We start from the raw sequence: 24958 nt of genomic DNA on the forward strand, positions 1-24958 counted from the left end.
TTGTACCTTCAGTATGTTTTGATGCTTCATGGCACTATGTTGGTTTGCATAAATCCAGATAAAAGTCTTTCCTCTCTGTAATAGGGTCTACCCCTCATGCAGACAGGAAAATCAGTTATGAGACCCCAAAGCCCTCTTTCAGGGAAAGAGTCAAGGGATTGGTCTAAATGACAGGAGCAGGTATTTAACAGGTACTGTTTCAAGTACCCTACAAACCTCAGGGAGACCCTAGAGGCCAGTTGGCTTAAGGAAAGAATGGAAATCATCACTGCTATGGAGAATGAGGAATCCGGAAATCTATGTGACTGACATGGCCTGGCCTACTCTCAGCATGAAGAAAAACCCTGGAAACTAGGATCTCTCCCAGCCCTGAAGAAGGGAGGGGAGGGACTCCTTTCTGCCAGGATGCCTCTATGGCAAATGAGGCTCAAGGCCACCTCCAGTTCAACCTGAAGGCTCGAGACCATCCAGTTCATCGTGGGACATTTATGGCCAGGCCTGGGTAACTCTGACGTGCCACATAGAATTAATGCCATTATTGGCGTGCCTCCTGTCTTTAGCCAACCCCCAGGACTTCTCAGTAAATAATGGGGTACCCCAAATGGAGAGTTCTCCAATCTTGCTGTATTTATGCAAAAGAACAAGTCAGATTTGTTAAGCCATCAGGCAAATTTTAAAATGAAGGTGGAGAGAAAACCATGTTTCTGTAACTTGCTTTTTAAAGAATCAGATTCAAATTCTACAGAGTAATCTAGTAAATGTATTCTAATCTGGATCTAAAAGGTATCCCTTTTGGGTAATTCAGGTATAATGTGTTTTGCTGACTGTAAAGTAAGCAGCCTAGTCTTTGGGACTCAATGTTGAAGATGCTGTCACTAGTCTGACCAGGGTATTGGAAGCCAGAGCTTTAGTGGGGGGAACCTCAGCTCAAAGTGCAGAATTAATGCTTTCCCCCAACCTGTCAATTGGCTACAGTGCCAAGTGTGGACATTTAAACTGGTTCTAAGTATTCACTTTTAGTTCTATGAACACAGTCATTTGGAGAGAACTAGAATTTTAACAGCTCTTAATTCTCGTTCCATCATGGGATTAATACCCCATCCAGAGAATACTCATCTAAGATACTCTGCAAAAGAGGACAATAGGCATTGGAACAATGTTTTCAAAACCATGGGTGAAGCAGTTATTCCTTTTTCATTGTATTTATAATAGAAATGGGTATGGCATTACGTTGCTTTGATTTCTGTTGCTTTAACTCTTATGTTTTCTAAGACAGCAAACTATTTTGTCCTTACTAGGTCAGAAAGGACCTTCCACATCTCCAGGGTCTAATCATTTCAAAGTGCCATCCCTCAGTCTAATTGATCTGATCTTTTCTTTCAGATAACTTCAGGATCCCAACCAGTTCATTGCCTGGGGCCCACTAAAACTAAGGTAGCATGAGGTTTCACCCCTTACATAGGCAGAGTCTGCGCCCATCTGTCAGCATGAAGCAGCTTCAGAAGATGGATCACCGACCATTTTCCCCTTAAAGATTTAAGGTGGTGAAATCTCTAGGGGGGAATATGATGTAGGCAGGTAGATAGGAAAAGGCCCTTGGCAATGAAAATTGAGATTTAACAGAGTCTCTGGGAAGGAGGCTCTTAAGATGTGCAGATTCAAGAAAACAAAAGACCCGGAATCTCTTTTGGTCCTTGGGCATTCCAACGCCTAACTCAGTTTATTAAAGATCAGGTGAATGCCGTGACCTCACGCAAGGTGGAAGTGTACTATCACCGACTGGTACAAGCCTATCCAGAAGAAGAGTTTGCATGAATTTTGTACAATAGCCTATCCTGCATAATACTGTGCCTTGTTTTTGATCGCGTATAATACCGTGCCTTGTTTTTGATTGCGTATAAGACCGTGCCTTGTTTTTGACTGAATCTTGGCAGAGTGTAAGCTGGCGTAGGTGATGATGCCTAGTCTTTTTAGATCGTTTAGTCCCAATGGTTGCTCAGCCTAGGTGGTCTGTTCCCCCGCCGGAGGCATCGCCGCTTTAAATCAAGCTGCTCCGTGCTTTTTTTTATGCTGAGTGTAGCCCCTGAACACTCGGGATCTGTGGATCCATTGCACGAGTTTGGGTGCACCAGCAATGGTCTCAGGGAGGACCCGTTGAGGCCACCTCAGTCCCTGATATTTTTACAGGCAGTGGTGTCCGTCGCCCCCTTTCTCGCAGAGACCGGCTCCTTAGTAAAGAGATAAGGGGGAGTTGTAGGGAGCCAGAGCACATGGAGCAAAGATGGCGCCGACATCCGGCTGCCCTAGGTGGTAAAACAAAGCAAAGATGGCGCCGACTCCGGCTGCCCTAGGTAATAAATAACCTCCAGAGCGCGGGCCCCGGCATCGCCCCCCATGGGGTGATTGGAAGGCAGCCAACTGGCGAGCAACACGTCAAGAAGTGAGGGGTCTTCTCTATAAAAAGGGTATCGCTCTGAGGGTCGGGGCCTTCCTCCCCCATTTGTGTAAGTGTGGAGATCTCCAATAAACTGCTGCAGAAGGACCCTCAACCGGTGTCGTCTCTCTTTGCTGGCAAAGGGAAACTGCGACAACGCGATTAACACCCCAGCACTGCCAGGGGTGATTCCTGAGTGCAGAGCTAGGTGTAACCCCTGTGCACTGCTGTGTGTGACCCAAAAGCAAAAATAAAAAAATAAATAAATAAATAAAATAAAAAAATAAAAATCATGATTTAACTTCTAAACCCAGTTATATGGAGAGGTAGAGAACGCAGCAGAAACTTGCTAACAGCAAAGGCAAAGGCCAGACACTCAGTGTGGGGGAGGATCCTCGCAGTCCTGTGGGTCAAACAATGAACTGTTTCACATTGTTCTGTTGAGCTTTCTACACACCTCAACTGAGCAGAGCAACCAAATGTATTTCGGTTTTACTTGTCCTCAAGGACCAGTATCAGATCCCTGGAAACATTCCTTCTCAGGAATGCAGCTCCTCCTCCTGAAAGGGCTCAGGGGACCGTGTGGTGCTGGGATAGAAGAACCTGGCTTGGCTCAGCGCCAGGCAAGGGCACAGCCCACTGGACTGCGGGACTGTCTCTCCAGCCTTCCTCAGCGTTCCTATCTTCTTCCCCCTCCACTTCAGAAAATGCTCTGGGGGAATGGTTTGTTTTGTTTTCAAATCCATCATTTGTTAGTTTTCCCACAACATATTTTGCCCCTACCCAGGATCTGCTTGACTGTAATTAAAAAAGTATGTTTGCTCTGGGCATCCTGGTAAGAGGCTTACAGCTGAAGGAAGGGGGGAGGACCGGCGGAAGGGAGAGTGGAGAAGAAAGGAGTAGGAAGAAGAGAGGAAGAGAGCGGGTGGGGCAGGGGAAAGGTGGTGGGAGGGAGGAAGAGAAAAAGATGGAATCAATTTCAAGTCAGCAAAGAAACCTCACCAGAGTTGGATCCATCTATCTTTAGCTTTTGGATTTAATGCTGATGTTTACTATTACACGCAGTTACAAATCAGTCATTCCAACTTCTTTCTTTTGGAAAGGAGACAACTTATCAAACAGCTAAGGAACGCCTCCAGTGTTCAAATGAAAAAACTAAGCTACTCTACACACTTGATCAAAACATCACCGGCTCCCTCTAGAAGGGCATCCTGCTGTGAGAAAAGCAAGGAAGAGATAGCTGAGGTGTAATCAGTACACACAAGAGGCCAAGGAGAAACGTCTCCAGGAGCACAGAGAGGAAGCCCAATCTCTGACTGGGAAACATGGGAAGCTTCACTGAACATTTGGGCAAGCCATTAAAAGATTAACGGGGATTGGCAAAATGTTGTTAATGGTAACAATAAACAGAAGAGTTTATAGTAGTTCACTATTCTTGCATATTCCCTTCTACATCACTTGTATTTTTCTCCTTATCACTGTTTTGTTTTGTTCTTTGAAGAACAAACTATACCTATTAAAGGTCAGTGAGGGCTGGAAAGGAATACAGCGGATGGAAACCTGTCTTCATTGCCCTCCCAGCCACCATATATTTGCCTTTATGGTTGAGAGACTCGAGAAAAATCAGTCATATATCACATTTTTCCAAGACCTAATATTTCTCACAAATGTTCAGAATGTTTTTGTTTTTGTTTTTTTGGGTTTTTTTTTTGGGGGGGGTCACACCCAACAGTGCACAGGGGTTATTCCTGGCTCTGCACTCAGGAATTATTCCTGGTGGTGCTGGGGGACCATATGGGATGCTGGGAATCGAACCCGGGTCAGCTGCGTGCAAGGCAAACACCCTACCCACTGTGCTATTGCTCCATTCCAGCCCCTAGAATGTTTTTTTTTTTTTTTTTTTTTTTTTTTTTTTTTGCTTTTTGGGTCACACCTGGCGATGCACAGGGGTTACTCCTGGCTATGCACTCAGGAATCACCCCTGGCCGTGCTCAGGGGACCATATGGGATGCTGGGATTTGAACCCGGGTCGGCCGCGTGCAAGGCAAACGCCCTACCCGCTGTGCTATCTCTCCAGCCCCCTAGAATGTTTTTTTTTAACCATAAAAAAGAAAACCTTTCACAACAGATATAAGCTCATTTTTAATTGTTCAATAAACATTTGAAGCTCACGTCATGTTAAAATCTTCGAAATTCTCTGATGATGGAGAGAACAATTTTAAGAATGCCAGAATTCAAACTGAGGCTCACTGTGAAATTTCAGTTCTTCACCTGATATAATGGCCAGGCCTAATTCTCTCAAATCTAACACACCACAGGTAACTTCGGGAGGGGTGGGGGAGTAGGGGAGGGGGGACCTGCACATCCTAACTGGTTCTGGCATGTTTATATTCGACAGCACCATGTAATACCTTTGTATACAGGAGGAAGAGTTGCTAGAAGTCAGTGGACCGTATCAGATATAGCCACTGCTCCCGGGCCTGGGCCTGGCAGGAGGAAGGGCTGCAGGCCCTGGCTCCAAAGAGCAATCTACAGAGTACCGTATTCTCTCCCTGGAGAAAATATTTTGCAAAGGCAGTTGATGAGATGAAATAGTAACATTCTACCTCACTTCCATATTACACAATGAAGGTGAGGTAAAACGTGTAAAGAAGCAAGTTTTAAAAACTTCTAGAAATAAAAGGCTCTCTTTGAATAAGGCCTCTTTATACTTTTTTTCTTAAAGTGGTCTTGTTTTCTAAGCACTACGTGTCTCAGGGGCTGGAGTGATAGTACAGCAGGTAGGGTATGTGCCTTGCACAAGGCCGACCCAGGTTCGATTCCCGGTATCCCATGTGGTCCCCCGAGCACCGCCAGGAGAAATTCTTGAGTGCAAAACCAGGAGTAACCCCTGTGCATCGCCGGGTGTGACCAAAAGAGCCAAAAAACAAACAAAAAAAATACTACATGTCTCCCCAGCTAGAACATTTTTTGCTGAGTGGGCCACACCCCACCAGTGCTAGGGTCATACTCCTGGCTCTGGAGTCAGGGGTCACTCTTGGTGGGTGTAGGAAACCATATTGGGTGCTGGGAATGGAACCTGAGTTGGTTGTATGCAAGGCAAGTTCCCTACCCGCTATACTATTTATCTGGCCCCAGAACTGTGTTATTACATTACTAGGATATTGAAACTACATTTTAAAAAGTCACCTGTAATACTAAATCAACAAAAAAAGTCTTTTTCCACTCCTAAATCTAATCAGAATCTGAGTGATTCTAGATTTAGATCCTAAATTCTAAAGCTAGGATCTAAATATAGAATCTAAATCTACAATCTAATTAGAACTGATCATGTACGTCCCCCATTTTTGTATTTGTCCTCTGAAGTTCTTTGTAAGATCAAAACTATCTTCAAGGCAGATGTCATATTCAATACCCCCAATATCCAGAAAGGTTAACCAACCGGAAGACAAAAGATGAACAACACGTGGTCCTGTGGCTTACTCTTTTTATACAGGTACCAAAGTTTCTCAGTTTTTCGATTCAGTAAGTTTCCTTATTAAGAGAGACTGATTTAAGCAGCTTAAACGCTCCACTAGCCAGAGAAATCCATGCAAAGTCAGAACAGCTCTGGCTTCTTTTGGGAGGGTGCATGGAGAAAGCACAGCGGGTAAGACTCTTGCCTTGCCTGCAGCTGACAGGGGATGGTTCCCGAGCACCACTAAGAAAGATTCCTGAGTGCAGAGCCATGAGTAACCCCTGAGCAACGCCCTTGTGGCAAAAACACACACACACACAGGCAAAAAAAAAAAAGAAAAAGAAACAGCTATGGCTGCTTCTTCCTTTTTTCCAATTGTGAAACTAAAGTGTGGGAAAAGGGAGAGATGTGCAACGCTTTCACATCAAGCACTTCCACTGGAAAACACATCTAAAGTCCTCAAATCCTATTTAGGGACAATAAGTGCCCTTACTAAATAAAGTTTTTCCTCTCTTTACATTTTGAGTTGTGTCGTTTATAAAACCAACTTTCCCCTGCTAACCCTTTCGTTTTTATAAGCTGATCATGTACGTCCCCCACAGCATTAAAACCAAACAACAACAACAACAAATCAGCCCTGGAAAGTAATGCAGGAAATACAGCCAATTACATGCAGATGACTGAAGTTGGGGTGGTGGTGTTTTCTCTTCAGGGAGTTAGAAATCCTTTGTTCTGTGAATGGAGGGAAGGATCTGAAAACAGAAAGATTAAATCTAGAGGCAAAAGTTCATGGATTCCCTTTCCAGTCAAAAAGGAAAGTCATCTCCTCGATAAGAAGGAGGAGGGTTGAGAAATGCATGACAACCATGAAGATTTCAATTATTCATTTAGGGAAATAGAAGACAAAGCTAAAAGCAAATCAAAGAAATAAAGCGTCCAAACCCTTCTCGCAATGAGAGAAACAAAAGCAAGAAAGACAATGCTGCTATAGCCATTAATTATCACAAAACAATAAAACACAGAAGAGGGTGGGAGGTAATTATACAAAAAAAAAGATGTTGCCAAGTATAAAGTACAGAAGTAAAATATACTTAAAAACTGCAAATAAGCCTGCACACCCGAGTTTTGCTGCCTTTTTTTTTTCTTCTTCTTGTTTAATGTACAATAAGGCGAGGCTGTAAAAAAATAACAGGGCAGTCAGGAATAACATGAAGTCAGGCAGTCCCCTGGGGGTGGGCCATGAAACAGTATCTGCCAAACCCAAGATGATTCTCATCTGGTGCTTGTCCAAGTGGTAATGACTTCAAGGCACTGGGCTGGAAAGTAAAAATAACAAGGGAAAAAAGATGTCTGTGATAAAGTGCTTCCCTTTTGGGGGGTGAGGGAGCGGAGGTAATTCACAGAAGTTACTAGAAACTGCAAGCTATCTTTAATGTCCTAACGACCCACGTTTAAAAAAAAAAAAAAAGCAATGCCAATGACTGAAAAGAGCCATGGAGACAACATAAGGTTGGTCAATGTTTCTGTCAAGTCAGCAACGCCTACACTCCACAGAACCACATCTCTGAAGTTACAAATTAGTTTCCTTGTGTACGGAAGTGGTGGAAAGAAATCACAAAGTGTTACTAATGAATCAACAACTCGGTAAAGGAAAGAATGAGACAGATATTAGTACTCGGGATATGCTGGCATACGTAGCCCGAATACTGTGTACTGTAGGCGCTCAACAAAGGTCTCTTAAAACCGAACTGTGTGATACCAAAAAAAAAAAAAAAAGGCGTCTAAAAGGGCAGGGGGAAACTGCACTAGGGAAAAAGCAGATCGAGTAAAATCCTGGCACGCGAGAGCATTTCTAGATTCCCACTCCCGGCCAGTCTGCATCGCAAACGCATTGTTAACAAGCAACATGCAAGGACCGGGACAATAGATTCACAGCTGGCTTTTCCGTTTTCCCCTAGAGACGAAAATTGCCCAACTCCGAAGATGGGGGGGGGGGGGGAGGGAAGAGGCGTCCGAGGATTAGAGGAGGAGGGGGAAAGATTCCAAAGGACGGCAGGCTAGTCTCCTGATCACTAAGGCACCGAAAGGGCAGGACCTGGGTGATTTTTGAGAAATCCCTACAAGTCTCCCTCGTCCTCATCCCTCCCACCCACCACGGCTGCAGCCAACCCCGAGGTTCCCAGCCACTGGGGGGCACAACCTCCGCGCCCACCCCCCGCGCCGGTTCTCGGGCACGGTTCTCGGTCTCCGCCCTGCAAAGTCGGGGCGCCTTAGCAAAGGGGCGCTCCTCCCCGCTGCACCCCACCGCCCACTCCCAGTCCCGCAGATCCGGCGCCGAGCCCCCCGCCCCCCCCCCGGCCCCGGCCCCGCGCCCTTACCATGTACCAGGTCCCCAGGATGATGGTCCCGGTGCGGACATGGCAACAGCCGCAGCACCGGGTGCTGTAGAAGCGGTCGCCGCGGCTCCGCTTGAAAGTCATGGACACCATCGGGAATCCTGGAGGGCCACGTTCCTGGCCGGCCCCGGACAAAAGCTTTCCGCCCAGCGGTGGAACTCGAGAGAGCGCGAGAGCTCTGTCACCGTCTCCCAAAGCCGACGACGCGTCCTCGAGCCCGCCCACGGCCCGGGAACTGTGGGGGGAGGGGGCGGGAGCGGCTGCCAATTCCTCTCGCACCTGCGCACTCGCGACCCAGCGCCGCTCTCGCGGGACTTGAAGTGAGCAATTCCTCCGCTTAGCCCCACCGCGGACCCACGGGAGGGCGGGGAGCTACGTGAACGCGTCCCCTGATAGGATAAACCCTGGTGATGGACAAGGGTCCCAATCCAATCAGAAGTGCAGCTGGCCGCCTCTTTCGGTGAGGACCAGAGCTGGTTCTCCCGGGCCTCGGGCAGTCCTGGCTGCGGAGTGCCGGGTTGCTCACCGTGACCATAACAGGGAGAGGCCCTCGATGGGGTGGAAAGAAGGGGAGACGGGAGGGAATGAGTGGCGGAAAGCCGGCAGGAAGGACTTTCCCAATTGACGTTTTTCAGTTGCCACGTACTGCTGGGGAGGTGTCACGGGACGGTGCCTGCTCACGTGACCTCTGTGCGTGCGATTATTGGGCTGTCCGGGGCGGAGCCTGTGGCCGGGGGCGGGGCTAGTCCCGCTGCAGGATGCCCGGGCCAATGGGGGCGCTCCCACGGGGGTGCCTTGAGAACCTAGAGTTTTACCAGGCTCCCCTAGCAAAGGCAACTACGAGGCGAAAGGAATTGAGATAAATAAAAACAAGATGAAGAGGATGAACTGCTTCCTCGGGGTGTTTACTGAGAAATGTTGGTAGGGGAAAAAATTGTAGGGGAAGGGTGCATTTTCTTCCCTTAAAAGATACACAGCAAAAGAAATTAACGTGGGTTTGCACTCTTTCCCCAGGTAGAATGGAACCTTTTCTCTTGAAGAATGGTTCGTCGTGTCCACACGATCACCTTTGTATTCAGCTTGTTAGACACGAGATGGAGAAGCAGTGTGAACGAAACTGCCTGCCTTTCTTACACTTAAATTTTTTTTTTCATTTCTCTCTTTCCTTTATTGTTGTTGCGACCAAGAGGGGTGGTAGTGGGTCTGGGGGAGTGGTCACACACTTGATTAGTGTCTCCACTCTTTCAGTTGTCACACAGTTGGGGGTCACGTATATATTTTGGGTGTGGTCCTGGGGAGGGGGGATGCCTGGTTCCTGGGCTCATCAAGGTCTTAAGCTTTCGTTGTGATGTTCACACGTATTTGGTTGTGGTGTGGCAGGTTGCGCACTGTGGTGAGAACGTGCTGGGCGTGGAATCCTAGCGGCCTCCGTGCCTTCAAGACAGACATCTTACTAGTTTAGCGAGGACAAGATAATTAGCAATTATGGCAAAGTGATAGCGTTATCGCAGGGTAATAAAGAGTGCAATGGGAGTGCTGAAGCTATCTGGATAGGAAATAATCCCTAAACTGATAGTAAGCAGGAAAGGAGGGTGAAACAGATTCTGTGCGCAAAGGCAGAAGAAATCAGGTTTTAAGTGTTGGGAGGAAGGGCGGGGCGGGGAAGGGGGCGGGGCTTGTGTGGTCACAATGGTGACTGACCTGCTGGGGGCTACATTTCCACTGTGACCCTTCTTCAGCATCCCTTATGGGGAGGTGAGCCTGTAAGAATAGTCATCTCCAGTTGAATGTGAGCCTAATAGCAAGTGCCACAACTGGGGCCGAAGTGATAGCAGGGCGGGGAGGGCGTTTGCCTTGCATGCAGTTGACCTGGGTTCTATCCCCAGCATCCCATGTGGTCCCCCAAGCACCACCAGGAGTGATTCCTGAGCACAGAGCCAGGAGTAACCTCTGAGCATCGCTGGGTAAACAACCAAGTTCCACAACTGAACTTCTGTAAAACAGGCTTTACAGAAGAGTGCAGGAAGGGTGTATGTGGTGGACAGGAAGGGAGGGGGTAGCAGTGATGGAAAGATGCCTTTGCTCTCTGTTCCCTTCATTCTCTGGTGACTGAATGCAGAGAGACTTGGGGCCCTGGGGCAGACACCAAATGCTGCTGAAATCCCAAATAGGGGAAAGCGATAAACAGTCAACAGATGGTTATGAACACAAAAATAAACTGGGGGAATGGGGCGAGCAATATTACAGCAAGTAGGGCTTAGGGGTTCCATCCCTGGCATTCCATATGGTCCCCAGAGCACCACAAGAAGTAATTTCTGAGTGTAGAGCCAGGAATAAGCCCTGAGCATAGCTGGGTGTGACCCAAAAAGTAAAGAGAAAAAGAAAAAGACTCAGAATGAACTCATAATTTGGAGGGAAGTCTTTCTACAGCAGCTTGTATAATTCCAATCTGAAGCAAATTTGATACCAGTAGGAAAAACATTCTGTTATTCTCTTAAGCAAATAGCTATGTGCTTATATGCAAATCAGCAACGGTTATATCCTGTCCTTTAAAATGTTAACATTCGTCACACACCCTTTTCACCTTTGGTTAGTTTTACCATCTTTGATCAGGTTCTTGCATACCCACACAAAAAGCCTGGAAGTCTAGTATGTTTTGGGCAGTAGAGTTAATGAGGTATAAACACTGGGCACCAAAGCGTGAAAACAATAAGGCCTAAGACCAGTTAAAAGCAGATCAAAGGGACAAATGACCCATAGGTAATCCCAGCTTTATTATATACTCATTAATATACATTTGCATCATAAAAATCATACCCTCTCCCTGTAACAGCATATAAGTGCCTGGATGGTATCTGGGTGGTTATTTGACTCCAGGAAATGACAACCCCACTCTCTTCTCAGATATCCTATGCATATTCCACCTCATTAATTTGCTGCATTTTTATACCTGTATGACCTAAACATTCATGTAGAGAGGTCACTTCTTTCTGAGTAGGGCTTACATACTCTAAAGCATGCCCACCTTCTGGCCTTTGATTATGAACTTAACTTTTAATAAACAGCCCTGTTTGCCTAGAAAAAGCTACTTACTTAAGAGCATGCCTGCATTCTAATTCTTGAGCATATAGTTTGCTCTAATACATTGTTTATGTGCTTTATTTCTTTGGCTCTGAAATACTTTCCTGTGGCAACATTAAAAACTCAATACATGAAGAGTAGGGATAAGAACTTTAGCCCTGATAAGACTGTTTACAGTACTATGATACATTTGGAAAGGTGTGAGCCTATATTCCTAAAACATATCAGTGTTGTTAATGAATATTATCATTAAAAAATAAAGATGAATGGGTCAGGGTGATGGTTCAAAGGGCTGGAATGCGTACTTTGCATGCAGTGGTTCTGGGTTCAATTCCTAGCACCACATGCTCCCCCAAGCATTACCAGGAGTATCGTTGCCACACTTAGAGGGCCGAAGGAAGAGAGGAGAGAGGAATGAGGAGAGCACTGTTGTGTTTAGCTGAAAACCTCAAATTAGACAAGAAATAGAAAAGTCAAAATACCTATACTTGGAAAGACATCTTTATTAATAAACTGGAAAACAACATTGTTTAGATAGCAACAGCAACTTTATCGATATGTTCAATGCTAACCCAGCCAAGATCTCATTATCATTTTCATAAGAAACTATCAAATTCTAAAATTCATAGAAAGAGAAGGGACTCAGGATGACCAAAACAGTCTCACAAATAAAAGGCAAGATCAATAAATTGCTATGTTTCAGAATTTACTACAAAGCAATAATATTAAAATATTCAAGACAGTGTGGTGCTGGTGGAAATGTAAAATGTTGCTTCTGCTGTGAAAAATTTTGACAGTTCTGAGAAAAGTTAAACATGCAGCTGCCGTAAGTTGTAAGATTCCTCTTGTATACATATACCCAAGAGAATTGAAAACATGTTTATTCAAAAAAGCATCATAAACATTCATAATCTATGTCATTTCTAGGCTACAGAGATAGTACCATGGTATAGAAAACTTGCCTGGCATGTAGCTAACCCAGGTTCAATTCCCAGCAACCTATATGGTCCCCGAGATTTGTCAGGAATGATTCCTTAGCACAGAGCCAGGAGTAAACCCTGAGCACTATTGTGTGTGGCCCCAAGCCCCAAAATAAACAAGAGTGCCCATCAAATGATATGTGGAAAAAGCAAAGGTAGTAAGTAAGTGTAGTGGTATATCATTCAGTAATTTAAAGGAGTGAAACATTGATACACACTACAACACAAATGTATCTCAAAAGCACATGCTAAAATGAAGAAACCAGTCACAGACCACATCTCTTATAAAAAAAAATTCTCTGTAAAATGCCCAGAATAGGGGGCTGGAGCAATAGCACAGCAGGGAGGGTATTCGCCTTGCACGCAGCTGACCTGGGTTCAATTCCCAGCATCTCATATGGTCCCCTGAGCACCACCAGGAGTGGTTCCTGAGTGCAGGGCCAGGAGTTACCCCTGTGCGTCTCCAGGTGTGACCCAAAAAGAAAAAAAATGCTCAGAATAGCCAAATCTCTAGACACAGAAAGATTAGTGATGGACAGTAATTGGAGAGAGTGATACCAGAATTTAAAGGCAATGTTAATAAATTCTGCAAAAGTGCATAGAATTTCTCACTTGTAAGGAATTTATATTTGAGTGACAAACTGTCACTGTCATCCCGTTGCTCATTGGTTTGCTCAAGCGGGCACCAGTAACGTCTCCATTGTGAGACTTGTTGTTACAGTTTTTGGCATATCGAATACACCACGGCTTAGCTTGCCAGGCTCTACCTAGGAGGCAAGATACTCTCGGTAGCTTGCTGGGTTCTCTGAGAGGGGCGGAGGAATCGAACCCGGGTCGGCCGCATGCAAGGCAAATACTCTACCTGCTGCCCTATCGCTCCAGAGTGACAAAAACGTTCTAAAATTAGATTTTGATAATGGTGATATGATTTTTTTATTATACTGAGTGCCATTGCATTATACTCTTTAGGTATGTGACTTGTGAAGCATGTAGATTCTATCTCAATAAACTGTTCAAGGGAAAAGAGATTGCCTATGGAGAGGAGATAGTAAAGTCAATCTTTAACAAAAGAGGCTCCGTAAGTACCATACATGACCCCATACATGACTAAGAGATGTAAAACTGGAAAAGTCAACAAAGCCAAAAGTCTCACTGGGCTGGATAAGTTCTTGAGTCACTTATAAAGTAAAAATTGACAGATTAGAAGATCGCACTAATAAATTGGCCCAGAATTTGATACACAGAGATAAAGAGATCAGATGTTGACAATGACAACATGGAAGATAGACTAGTAGGATACATGAACAGATCCCAGCTGTAAATTAGAGATGTTTTTTCATAATGGAAAATGAAGATGTTTATTAAATTAATGTGTTTATTTACATGAAGTCTTTCAATAAAATCTACAACATAGTCAATACCAAGTATTAGTTAACATTGACTGGAAACTTATTTGTGGAAGTAGTATGAAGTAGAGAGGTAATGAGTTTTGATAAAATCTAGCTTCATTTTTTTTCTACAACAGCTAAATAGATAAGGCTGCTAGTGGTTGGCATGCTTGTTGCTGTGATTATTTTTATAGTAGGAGCAACATTTTTCCTAATCCAAACTCTGATCTCTCTGGTCCTGGCTCACCACCTCGATATGTATTCTGAGGCATTCTATCAAATGCTTAGATTGAAAATTATGACTTGGGACTGGAGCGATAGCACAGTGGGTAGGGAGTTTGCCTTGCACGCAGCCCACCTGGTTTTGATTCCCAGCATTCCATAGGGTCCCCCGAGCACCTCCAGGAATAATTCCTGAGTGCATGAGCCAGGAGTAACCCCTGTGCATCGCTGGTTGTGCCCCCCCCCCCGGAAAAAATGATGACTTACCGTTAATATGTGGTTTTTATGTCGTGCTACTTTCCTGGACAATAGAGTCAATAGTTTGATAGGCTTTATTTGCCTCATATGCAAAGCTAGTGAGTTAAATCAAACAAATTTTAATTTCAGAATTAGGAATCTGATTCTAAGTTAAGGATTTTAAGGTGCTCTGAACTTACTAATTCTCAAGTCTTTTAAGATTTTGATCTAACACAGCTTTAGTTTCAAGACCCCTTTCTTATTTGAACCTTGAAGACCATCTCGCTGTGTATTCAAATTCAACTTGAAAAAAAAAAAAAGAGACTTTTACCTTCATTGGCTCAGACTATTGGCTCTTTCTACTTCTGCTTCCCTTTAGTTAACAATTTCTTTTGTATCAGACTATATTCTAGTGGCCATGGGGGGTTAAGGCATTCAAGGAAGAAGAATTTAAATTGTTTTTCCCCCCCTCCCTTGGTATGGAGTGAAAATTAATTTGCCCCTGCTGCATTTTACTACTGCAGGAATGGTTTCCAGGACCGTTCTTTCCACAGTGCTGACGATCCTCTGGTGCTATGAAAGGCAAGACCTCAAGTCCCATTATATTGGAAGCATGTGTTTTTTTAAAATTTTATTTTCATAAGGTTGTTCACATTAATTTGTTGCATTCAATATTTCAACAGTAACAAGTCTCACAATGGAGACATTACTGGTGCCCGCTCGAGCAAATCGATGAGTGATGGAATGACAGTGATACAGTGTGATTTCAACACCATTCCACCTTCCCGCTACCATTATTTCGAATTTTCCCACCACTATTCAAGCCTGCCTGCCAGGGGCAGATGCTAGATAATTTGTTTTTTATTGCTTATTATAACTTTCATGAGAGGTGGTGCGCTTCTGGAATTCTAAAATTGTAAATGGTTGGGGTCCAGAGACATCTCTGTAGGGAGCTAATCCATTTTGAGAGTCATTTGGGGGTCTCTGGATCAAGATCATTGATGCACTGAGATGGTGCCTGGAGGCAGATCTTGGGTGTGACAGCCCGGACCCCAAGCTGGCAACGAGACGAGAAGGGCCGGCCCATTTCTGCTGCTGCCATGTGGCTGGAGTTTTAGTCCTTGAACCGAGTACCTGGGTTTTTGCTTCTGGAAGCTCATGGCCACTGGGTTTCATCTGGAGTGGGCAGAGGGGGCACCCTTGGGGAGCAACTGGACTAGGATGTACCACAGAGGGGGGATAGGAAACAAATCTAGACATTCTCAAAACCAAATCTATGGAGAATATCTCCAAACTCCCAGGGAGGGGTAGCATACTGATCATTTTAATTTATCATAACAGATATAATTCATGTATTACACAATTCACCATTAAAAATGCACAATTCCATGTTTTTACCGAGATATGTGCTAAGTTGTGTTGCCGTCACTGCAGTGTTATAACATCTTTAGCACATACACCCCAAGCCAACCTTTACCCTGAACTTCCACTCACTCATATCACCATCTTTCCCGTCCCTTCCTCTACTTCCTTGATGGAGTATTCCCAATTTCACATACAATTCTATGAATTTGCATGACATATAAGCAACAAGTTGTAGAGTTGATTTTTTAAAAAATAAGCTACAAGAAAAATTAAAATCCCCCCCCATCATACTGAGTCACTTTCAAATGGGTAGTTTATATTCTGAAAGTGAAAGGGTATCTCTAGGTTCATATCAAGCATTTAAATCATCTAAATATTATGGGGTTGATTCTTTGTGATATCAGCTTTTTAATTTGTAAATTACTATGATTTTATCTGAATAAAAAATTATATTACATTTAAAAATAGATTTTTCAATTCTTTTTCTTGAAAAGTGCCTTCATTTATTTAATGTATCTAGCTACACAAAACCCAAGTCCACCCCCTTTTAGTAGCCTAAAAGACCTTAGAATAATGGCTTTTTTCAGTTTCTCAATACATGACCCATTGGTTGATATGCAACAAGTAATACAACCCATGGCTGACAAGTCCAATCAATATGTTCAGAGCCTGAAGTCAGTCTTTTGCTTCCCTTCTCTTAGTTTAGAACAGATAGCAGATGGATCCCAGACTCTCAGGATAACCCCTAACCTGGAACATAGAAGCCAATCAATATGAAATAGGGGTGAGGCATAAAAAAAAGGAGGAAAGGAGAAACAATATCACAACTGAGAAGAACTGTGTTCATCAACAAGAATAGGGTGTTGCAACATGAACAATCATAGGATAAAAAATATGCTTGTGTATTAAAAGCATAACACAGAAAGGAAAATTCAAAAGATAAGAAGTAATGTTTGAAAAACATCTCCCAGAAGGCAGAGTAAAAGATAGAGAGCTATAAAAAAAATGAAAAGAAAAGAAATAGAAAAGAAAAGGAAATAAGAAATGGAGGAATCATTTAAGATAGTCATTATGTATGTAAGCAGTTATAATTTTTGAAAGAAATAGAAAACAGAAATAATGAACTTAACATTTTAATAACATTTTCAAGAACTAAAAGAATGAATTTATAGTACTAAAAGCTCCCTAAAAAATGAATATATTTCATTGGAGTAAATTAGATACATGAGAAAGCATATCTGAGTGAAATTTCAGGGCACTGAGAATTAAGAGAAGAGTCTATATAGCTTCCAGAGAGATGGAAGGGAAACACTCCATAGAGAAAGAATCCAAAACAAAAATCCTTGACCTTCAAAAATTCAGTCCTGGAATAAGAACACAATAGTGCTTTCCTTCATCACTCTGAGAAAGACACAATTTTTAATGGATTCATACTCACACTCAAATCACTGATCAAAAATAGGGATATTTTTAGACAAGTTTCAAAAAGTTTTACTTCCCGCAGATTTTTCCCCCCTCAGAAAACCATTAAAGGATAGATTGCATCAAAATGAATTGAATTGAAGAGGAAGAGGTGAGACCCAAAAAAAAAAAAAAAATCACAAGGGCCGTCATTAGTGAGAAGCAGATAAAGTTGCCAAAAGGCTTTGAAGGGAGCACTGTAGCACTGTCGTCCCATTGTTCATCGATTTGTTCCTGGCTAAATCTGTGCCTGAGAGGTTAAACCACCTGCACTTGGAGCATGGGAGCATCAAAGGAAGAATGTTAATGGCAGTCTTCCTATTCAGCTACTAAGTAGCAAGCTTGGTAGCAAGCTTCTATCCTGATGAGGATATGAGAAAATGCACTCCTTCAAAATAAAGAAGAGAAAGAACAAGGAACGGGGAGAAATGAGAACCCAAGATTAGGAAATCAAACTTAGAAGAAAAGTAGAGGGAAGGTCACGGACAGGTGCAAAGGCAAGAATCCTCGGGAGGCTGTGCAGGCGGTCAGGAGCACCTGCCACAGAGTAGAGAAAGAAGGATCTAGAAGGTAAGTCAGAAAGAAAGAAAAAAACCAGAACTGACAGACTGCCAAAGGGGTGAGACCTGGCAGACAAGTTGGCATGAAATACCCCGAGAAAGTGTGACCTGCTTTGCCAACTCAGAAGACAAAGAAGCGGAAGCACACAAGTAACCGAGGCCATTATGCAAGTTCCAGAAAAACAGAAAGTTGGAAAAGAAACCAAACCTGGGCATACTACCATGTTCGGATGTGGGTCTTAATGACACGGGATAATCAAGCAAACACTGGATACTGGTTTTGAAAAACAGCAAAATATGTCTATGAGAAAGGAAGAAAGTAACAAGAGAGAGAGAGCAATCAGTTCTCTCCAACCTGATAGGAGCCAAGGGTCACATCAAAGGTCAGTTTATGAAAACACAGCATATCTGCCCATTATTTTAAAGTGTGAGGGCGTGGGGGGAATCTGAAGTTATGTATAAGAACGTTTTTGTTGTGTAAGGAACCACTACTGCATTGTATTAATAAACATGCTACTTTCTTGCTACCCATAAGAGTTTTAAATGTTAGGATGGTTTTGGATGTTCACTGAACAAATAAGTATTTGTTTCATTATGTTGGTCCTTGACTAAAACATCTTTTTTAAGATTTCACATTCTGAGATGGAAAGAAGCTGCAATTATTTTATTTGGGGAGGAAACTCTCTGCTTTTCTCACAGAGTACTGGTCTTACTTGACACAGAGATCAGCAAATATTGTCATCAAGTTATGGGCGTTTGGCAGACATTTTCTTGAAAAGGAACAAAGTGAGCCTGTACTAACTGGAATATTTGTCATTGATAAAATCAGAGCTCTCAGCCAGAGAGAAATCTAAATGGGCAGCAACACAAGCTTTGCATGCAGGAGACCAGGGTTTAGGGCTGGACTGACAGCACATCGGGTAGGGCATTTGCCTTGCATGCGGCCGACCCCCGTTCGATTCCCAGCATCCCATATGGTTCCCTGAGCACCTCCAGGAGTAATTCCTGAGTGCAGAGCCAGGAGTAACCCCTGTGCACAACCTGGTGTGACCCAAAAAGCAAACAAAATAAAATAAAACAACAACAATAAAACAGGAGGCCAAGGTTTGATCCCCAGTACCATCAGGAGGGATGCCCCCACATACAAATTAACGAGCTAGGAGTAGCCCCTGAGCATTGCAGGGTGAATCGCCAAAACGAAAAGAATATAGACTCTCTCAAGAGAAACTTCCATTGGGCACTAGTGGAGGGACGGGTACTTGAACATTGACTGAAACGCAATCATGAAGGTCTGTAAGTCTATAAATGTATCTCACAATGATTCATTAAAATGAAAAAAATTAAAATTTTTTTTAAAAAAGAGAAACATTCATTTCCTGTCCTCACAGAGCTCATTCTTCTGGTCACGGTGCATGTTCTTAAAACCTGCCTGACTTCAAGATAAGAACTGTGTCGGCACTCACCCCTTGATGTCACAAGATTGAAGAGTGGCAAAGTCTCTGTATGCACCAGGAAGCACAGTAGACACGGAAGTCAGACTAAGCCAGTTTTTCAGGAAAAGGTTAAAACTACAAAGAATATTTTGTTGAGGCTTACAGATCTAAGAACACGCTGGCCATGAAGAGAGGCAAACATTCTGAATTAGGAGGCGATAATGCAGCCCTGAACTTCCCTTTTGCTATGAAGACTGTAAAATCTTGGGCCATGTGCACTTCCTTTGGCTATAGTAGGTCTTTGGGGGAGGAAAATAAGCTAATGTGATCAATAAAGTCCAATGTAGGGGAATTTACTTGGGAGGGAGAGAGAGAGGAAGGGAAGGAGAGAGAGACAGAGACAGACAGACAGACAGACAGATCAGGGGCTTAAAACTGACCATCTTGCAAGCAGGACGCCACAAGTTTGACCCCTACTGCAGCCCACATCTGCCAAGTGTGGCACCAGTTACTCTGCTGTTTGGGACTACCCATGACGCAACAGAGTATGTGATCTCCAGCACACACTGAAGTTGGTTGTGTATGAAATTCACAACTTAAGGTACATGAGCACCGTGGACAGGTGTGCACCCCCCTAGCATCTGCAAACAAGCATACATGCGACTCCCAGTCACTGAAACAACAGCCACAAGAGGGAAAGGGGGAAATTTTACATCTTACATGCTTTTGTTTGTATATTTTGAAAAGACATATTTACCATCATAAGTTAGATAGTAAAAATTAAAGATTATTTTGGTGTGATTGGAGTGAAGTGAAAATGATTTGAAAATTTGCGTATTATTATTGACATTTGAGTACCTGGACAACTTAGAGAATGAACATTTCCAGGCCCATGCCTACTGCTACAAACTCATGCAAAGAACATATCAAAACAGAATGTAAACCACTGCTTTTGTTTGTATATTTGGTTTTTGTGTCATACCTTGTATCAATAGCCTTGTGTGGGGTCCCGTCCTGTCCAGCAGGGAGGACCCTTCGTGGGGCTAAGGAGGGGATGCAACCAAATGAACAGATGCAGAGCCAGAAGGAGGAGGAGGAGAGAGAGAGAGAGAGAGAGAGAGAGAGAGAGAGAGAGAGAGAGAGAGAGAGAGAGAGAGAGAGAGAGAGAGAGAGAGAGAGAGAGAGAGAGAGAGAGAGAGAGAGTTTTCTACTGCAGTTACAATACTTATATCTCTCTGCTTGGAGGGTGTGGTATAGTATGCATGCTTGGATCCCCAGAGGAACAGTAGTAGAATGCTGATCAGGCATGGGCGTTGGCTAGTGAGAGACAATTGGCAAAATGATAAGATCACAGGAATCCCAAGCCGCCTCTGCTTGACTAGACGATAAGAGCCAAGCTCTGTAAAATGGCTCCCTACAGCCTTGTGTCAAGGCTATCGCCAATTCAGTGCTCTGGGGAGTATATGGCACCAGGGATTGAACCTGGGCCTCCTACATGCAAAGCTTTCACTCCGGTCCATTGGGCTTTCTCCCCAAACCAGTGGTTATAAATGTAATAGTATGAAAAGTTCATTGATGTGGTTTTACATTATACATTGTAACCTAACTTTCATCAATTTCCATTTACTAAATTTTGAGGTAGAATTAAAGAATGGCTCTGAAGATTCTCCTCCCTTTCCAAACTACGTATTTCAGTGAGGTGACTTTCTTTATATTTCTTAACCAAAGAACATATCACAACAGATTGAATGCAGAGACAGATGTGAGAATCCAGTGACTTTCTATTTAGTCAAACATTTAAGAGATTTTCAAAGTATAAAACAATGCCTCTCTTCTCACTACTTTTTTCTTAGTTTAGAAAATATACTTAGTTTTAAGGAAATAATTTATTTTACCATAAAATAGATTTATTTTTATTACATACATATGAAGTTATCAATATGTGAGGTTTTTTTTTCTTTTTGAGTCACACCTGGCAATGCTCAGGGGTTACTCCTGGCTCTGCACTCAGGAATGACTGCAAGTGGTGCTTGGGGGAACCCTCTGGGATGCCAGGAATCTAACACAGCTTGGCCATATGCAAGGCAAATGTCCTCTTTGAATTTTCCTTGACTTTTATTTCCAGTAGGGTAAATGTCCAAACTAGATAAATAAAAGCTCTTTGGTGTCATTTATAATTCTATTGAATATAAAGATCAAAAATGTTGGAGAATAAGAACCAGGGAAAAATCAGGAGCAAAGGACCTTCCTTGTAAGTATTAGGCCTAGAGTTTGATACTTGGTGTTTTCTCTTATGCACTGAGTATAACCTACATGGCCCTTCTCTTTGGAATCCCCAGCACCATCACCAAGTGTGTGTTATCACTATCATACTAGAACTAGTGTATAGAAGCTTGACAACCTAATATGCAACTCCTGGCAAGCTCTACAGCCAGAGTCACAGTGAGCAGTGTACAAGCATCTCAACCAAATATCTGTGACCTCTTGTCATTACAACAACAGAAAAGGGGAAGCGAAAGGGAGGAAAATGATTAAAAAGTCGTAGTTGCTTTTTTTAAGTTGGAGAACCACTAAAGTCTTACAATCATAAGAGTGACTTTGGGGTTCTGGGAGCAGCCACCAATGTATTTTTTAACAGAAAAAGAAAATAGAGTTAAGATTTCCCAAATTCTCACAGCCGTGAATGTACACAGTTCTTATATTCACCTCAGTTTGCATCATTGGCTAATCAGGGTTTGTCTGGACAAGAAGTTTGTCTCCTCACCTATAAAATGGAAATCATGTTTGCTCCCTAATGAAGCTCTGATTTTTTTCTGTCTCATAATGAAAGCAAGAAGCCATCATGCCCTGAGGTAATTCTGCCACAATTTAATTATTCATCTCCAGTTCCCCTGGTATTTCTTGCCTGCTGATATTGGTAATAATTATCTTTTTTTTTTTTGCCAAATTAAATATGTGGTTCCTCTTTTCAGATTGCTCTAGGGTATTGAAAGGAGTCATGGTGAATATTGCCCATGTACATGAAAGATGAAAAGAAAAGTACTAAGTAACTAAATGGTTATTATTACCATGGAAAACTTACTTTGGATACCCTTGATCAGGGCGTGGGCTGGTGGAATTAGGTTTTATTTATTTATTATTTTTATATTTTAGTTTTAGGTACATATCCAACAGTACTCAGGGATTACTTCTGGCTTATTGATCGGGGGATTACCCTTGGCCAGGGACCATACCTAGATGGCATGGTCCCTTGGATGAGGGTTGGCCTCATCCAAGACTAAAGCCGTATCAGCCCTGAAAGTAAATAATTTTAACCTGGAGGATTTTGGGGGTGAGTGAGTGACCTAGGTAGGTCTTAATGTCTTTCTTTCTTTCTTTTTTTTTTTTTTTTTTTGCTTTTTGGGTCACACCCAGCGATGCTCAGGGGTTACTCCTGGCTCTGCACTCAGGAATTACTCCTGGCGGTGCTTGGGGGACCATATGGGATGCCGGGGATCGAACCCGGGTCAGCCTCGTGCAAGGCAAGCGCCCTACCTGCTGTGCTATCGCTCCGGCCCCTTAATGTCTTTCTAAAGCTGATGAAGAGAAGCAGCTGACGAGAGCATAAGAGCTCCATCTTCAGTTGACTGAATGTTGCATGATTGACCTGCTCCAAAATAGGACTGAATCGTCTGCTTCCACCGCAGATTTTTTTTAACTCCTTTCATTTTTGCAATTGGCTTATAGATTCCAAGTTCCTTTGCAAATAATCTTGTTATATTGCCTTTTAAAAAAAAACACTTGTGTTTCATAGTGAAAGACATCGTGTTGTTACAGAAATTTGACCATGACACTGAAACCTGACAAGTCTGCGGGAGGCAACCGAGTTTGATTACGCACCCAGACTTGACCTGGCTACTGCCAAAAAGGGTCCAGTCATAAATGCAGTTCATAAGAGCTCCTATAGGGTAGTCATGCTTCTAAGGGAACATCTTTTCATCTAACATATACAACGTTTGCTAACGTATACAATAATGGGCACAATCAGTGGTTAATACCATTTGTTTTAAGCTCCATATTGACAATTCCTAATTATTCCTGGGACCTCATTCTTGTTCAAACATCTTGATCAGACTCGCTGCCTTGCTCTGTTCTTGTCATAACTTTGTGATTTAGAATCCATTCATCTTTGCCCAGATCCTAGAATGGGTCATTCACAGGTTCTGCCTCTTTTTTTTTTTTTTCTTTTTGGGTCACACCCAGCTATGCTCAGGGGTTACTCCTGGTTTTGCACTCAGGAATTACTCCTGGCGGTGCTTGGGGGACCATATGAGATGCCGGGGATTGAACCCAGGTCAGCTGAGTGCAAGGCAAACGCCCTACCCGCTGTGCTATCGCTCTGGCCCTCTGCCTCTTAATTTCCTTCTTCTGCTTCTAATTTCCCCGCTTCAGTATTAGTCAATGATTTATGTTCAGCATGCTTTGAACAATTTGATATTACATAAAGATAAAAAAACTTAATTTGTGTTTTAATTAATACTGGCATAGGAAAGTAAAACACAGCAAATAAAAAAAAGGCAGAACAAAACAAAACATAAGAGCCTCTTTGTTTTTTCAGTCACACAGAGACCTCTGAGAGAATGGCCTAACCCAGGGACTCTATGCAACAACCTTTGGAGCCATTCTCCCCCAGAGGGTTCAAATAGAAATCAGAGCTGCCAAGAGCAGTTTAGATGAGATGGAAACCATAACTGAGCAGTTGGGAAAGAAGTAAGTAAGCCCAGCAATTTCAGAGTCCAATAAACTGAGCTTCTGACAGTGAGAATCTCACCTACAAAGGAAAGCTCAAGTCTCCTTTCACCAGTGAATTATTTGAGTGGCAGAGAAGCCACTGGCATTGGTGTGTTTGGGCTGCCGGATAGTAGTTCCATATGCTGGGTAGTGTATTCAACCAAAAGTCCTTCTCTGGAGCTGGAGTGATAGCACAGTGGGTAGGGCGTTTGCCTTGCACGCGGCCGACCCAGGTTCAATTCCCAGCATCCCATATGGTCCCCCAAGCACTGCCAGGAATAATTCCTGAGTGCATGAGCCAGGAGTGACCCCTGTGCATCACCAGGTGTGACCCAAAAAAAGAAAAAAACAAGTCCTTCTCTCATGCTTCTAGAAGACTGCAATCCAGAGATGGATGGGGTAGTCCTTCTGAGGGCTGTGAGAAACTATTCTTTGTCTCATCGCAAAATGCCAGGGGTGTGCAAGCGATGATTAGCATTGCTCAATTTACAGAAGCATCCCCCCATCCCACATCTGTGCCTTCGTTTTCCCATGGTCTTCTCCTGTGTGTATGTGTATGTGTGTTCGCGCCCAATTGTTCCCTTTTAACCGTGACACAATACTCTTTGGATTAGGACGCACCTCAGTGAACTCATCTTACTTTAGCTAATTGCATGTGCAATGACCTATTTTCAAATAAGCTCATATTCTGAGGCACCGAGGGTCAGGACTTGGACGCATGAATTTGGAAGGAGTCACATCTCCACCCAAAGCCCCTCAGAGGCAGGAAGCACTCAAGCTGCATTGCACTGTGGGGATACGCATTGGGTGGTTCAGCCTGTCTCTTCTAGGTAGATTTTGTTAATGTTGCTTCTAGTCTGATACTGTTTCCAATGGGGCCACAATGAAGATTCTCACAGGCATCTTTTTGTACATTTGCCAGGAAGTCTTTTGGCTTCTCTCTTCTTTTTCATCCAGTGAGGAGAAATGTGGCCTCAGAGCTCCTGCAGGCTTCTCTTCCCTCCTCCACTGACCTTCTGTTTCCTCTGCTCCTGCGTCATTCAGTGTGTTTGGGTGATGCCCAAGCGTTCTCTTTAACATGGAACTTTGTTTTGGAAACAATCTCAGATGGGCTCGTTTTTGGAAGTTCAAAGGACACAAGTTGTTTTAGTGTCACCCAGTCTTGCCAGTATAT

General features: G+C 43.3%; 1 protein-coding gene across 1 annotated transcript in view; it reads right to left on the reverse strand.

Annotated features, from left to right (window-relative positions):
• The window catches only part of LAPTM4A (lysosomal protein transmembrane 4 alpha), a 33155-nt gene extending 24591 nt beyond the window's left edge, over positions 1-8564 (reverse strand). Inside the window, exon 1 of the mRNA XM_055122547.1 lies at positions 8270-8564. Within this exon, the coding sequence (XP_054978522.1) occupies positions 8270-8380 (111 nt within the window). The 5' untranslated portion in view covers positions 8381-8564. The remainder of the gene's footprint in view (positions 1-8269) is intronic.
• Between the last annotated feature and the right edge of the window lie 16394 nt (positions 8565-24958).

This window comes from Sorex araneus, chromosome X, assembly GCF_027595985.1.
Source record: "Sorex araneus isolate mSorAra2 chromosome X, mSorAra2.pri, whole genome shotgun sequence".
Taxonomy (NCBI): Eukaryota; Metazoa; Chordata; class Mammalia; order Eulipotyphla; family Soricidae; genus Sorex; species Sorex araneus.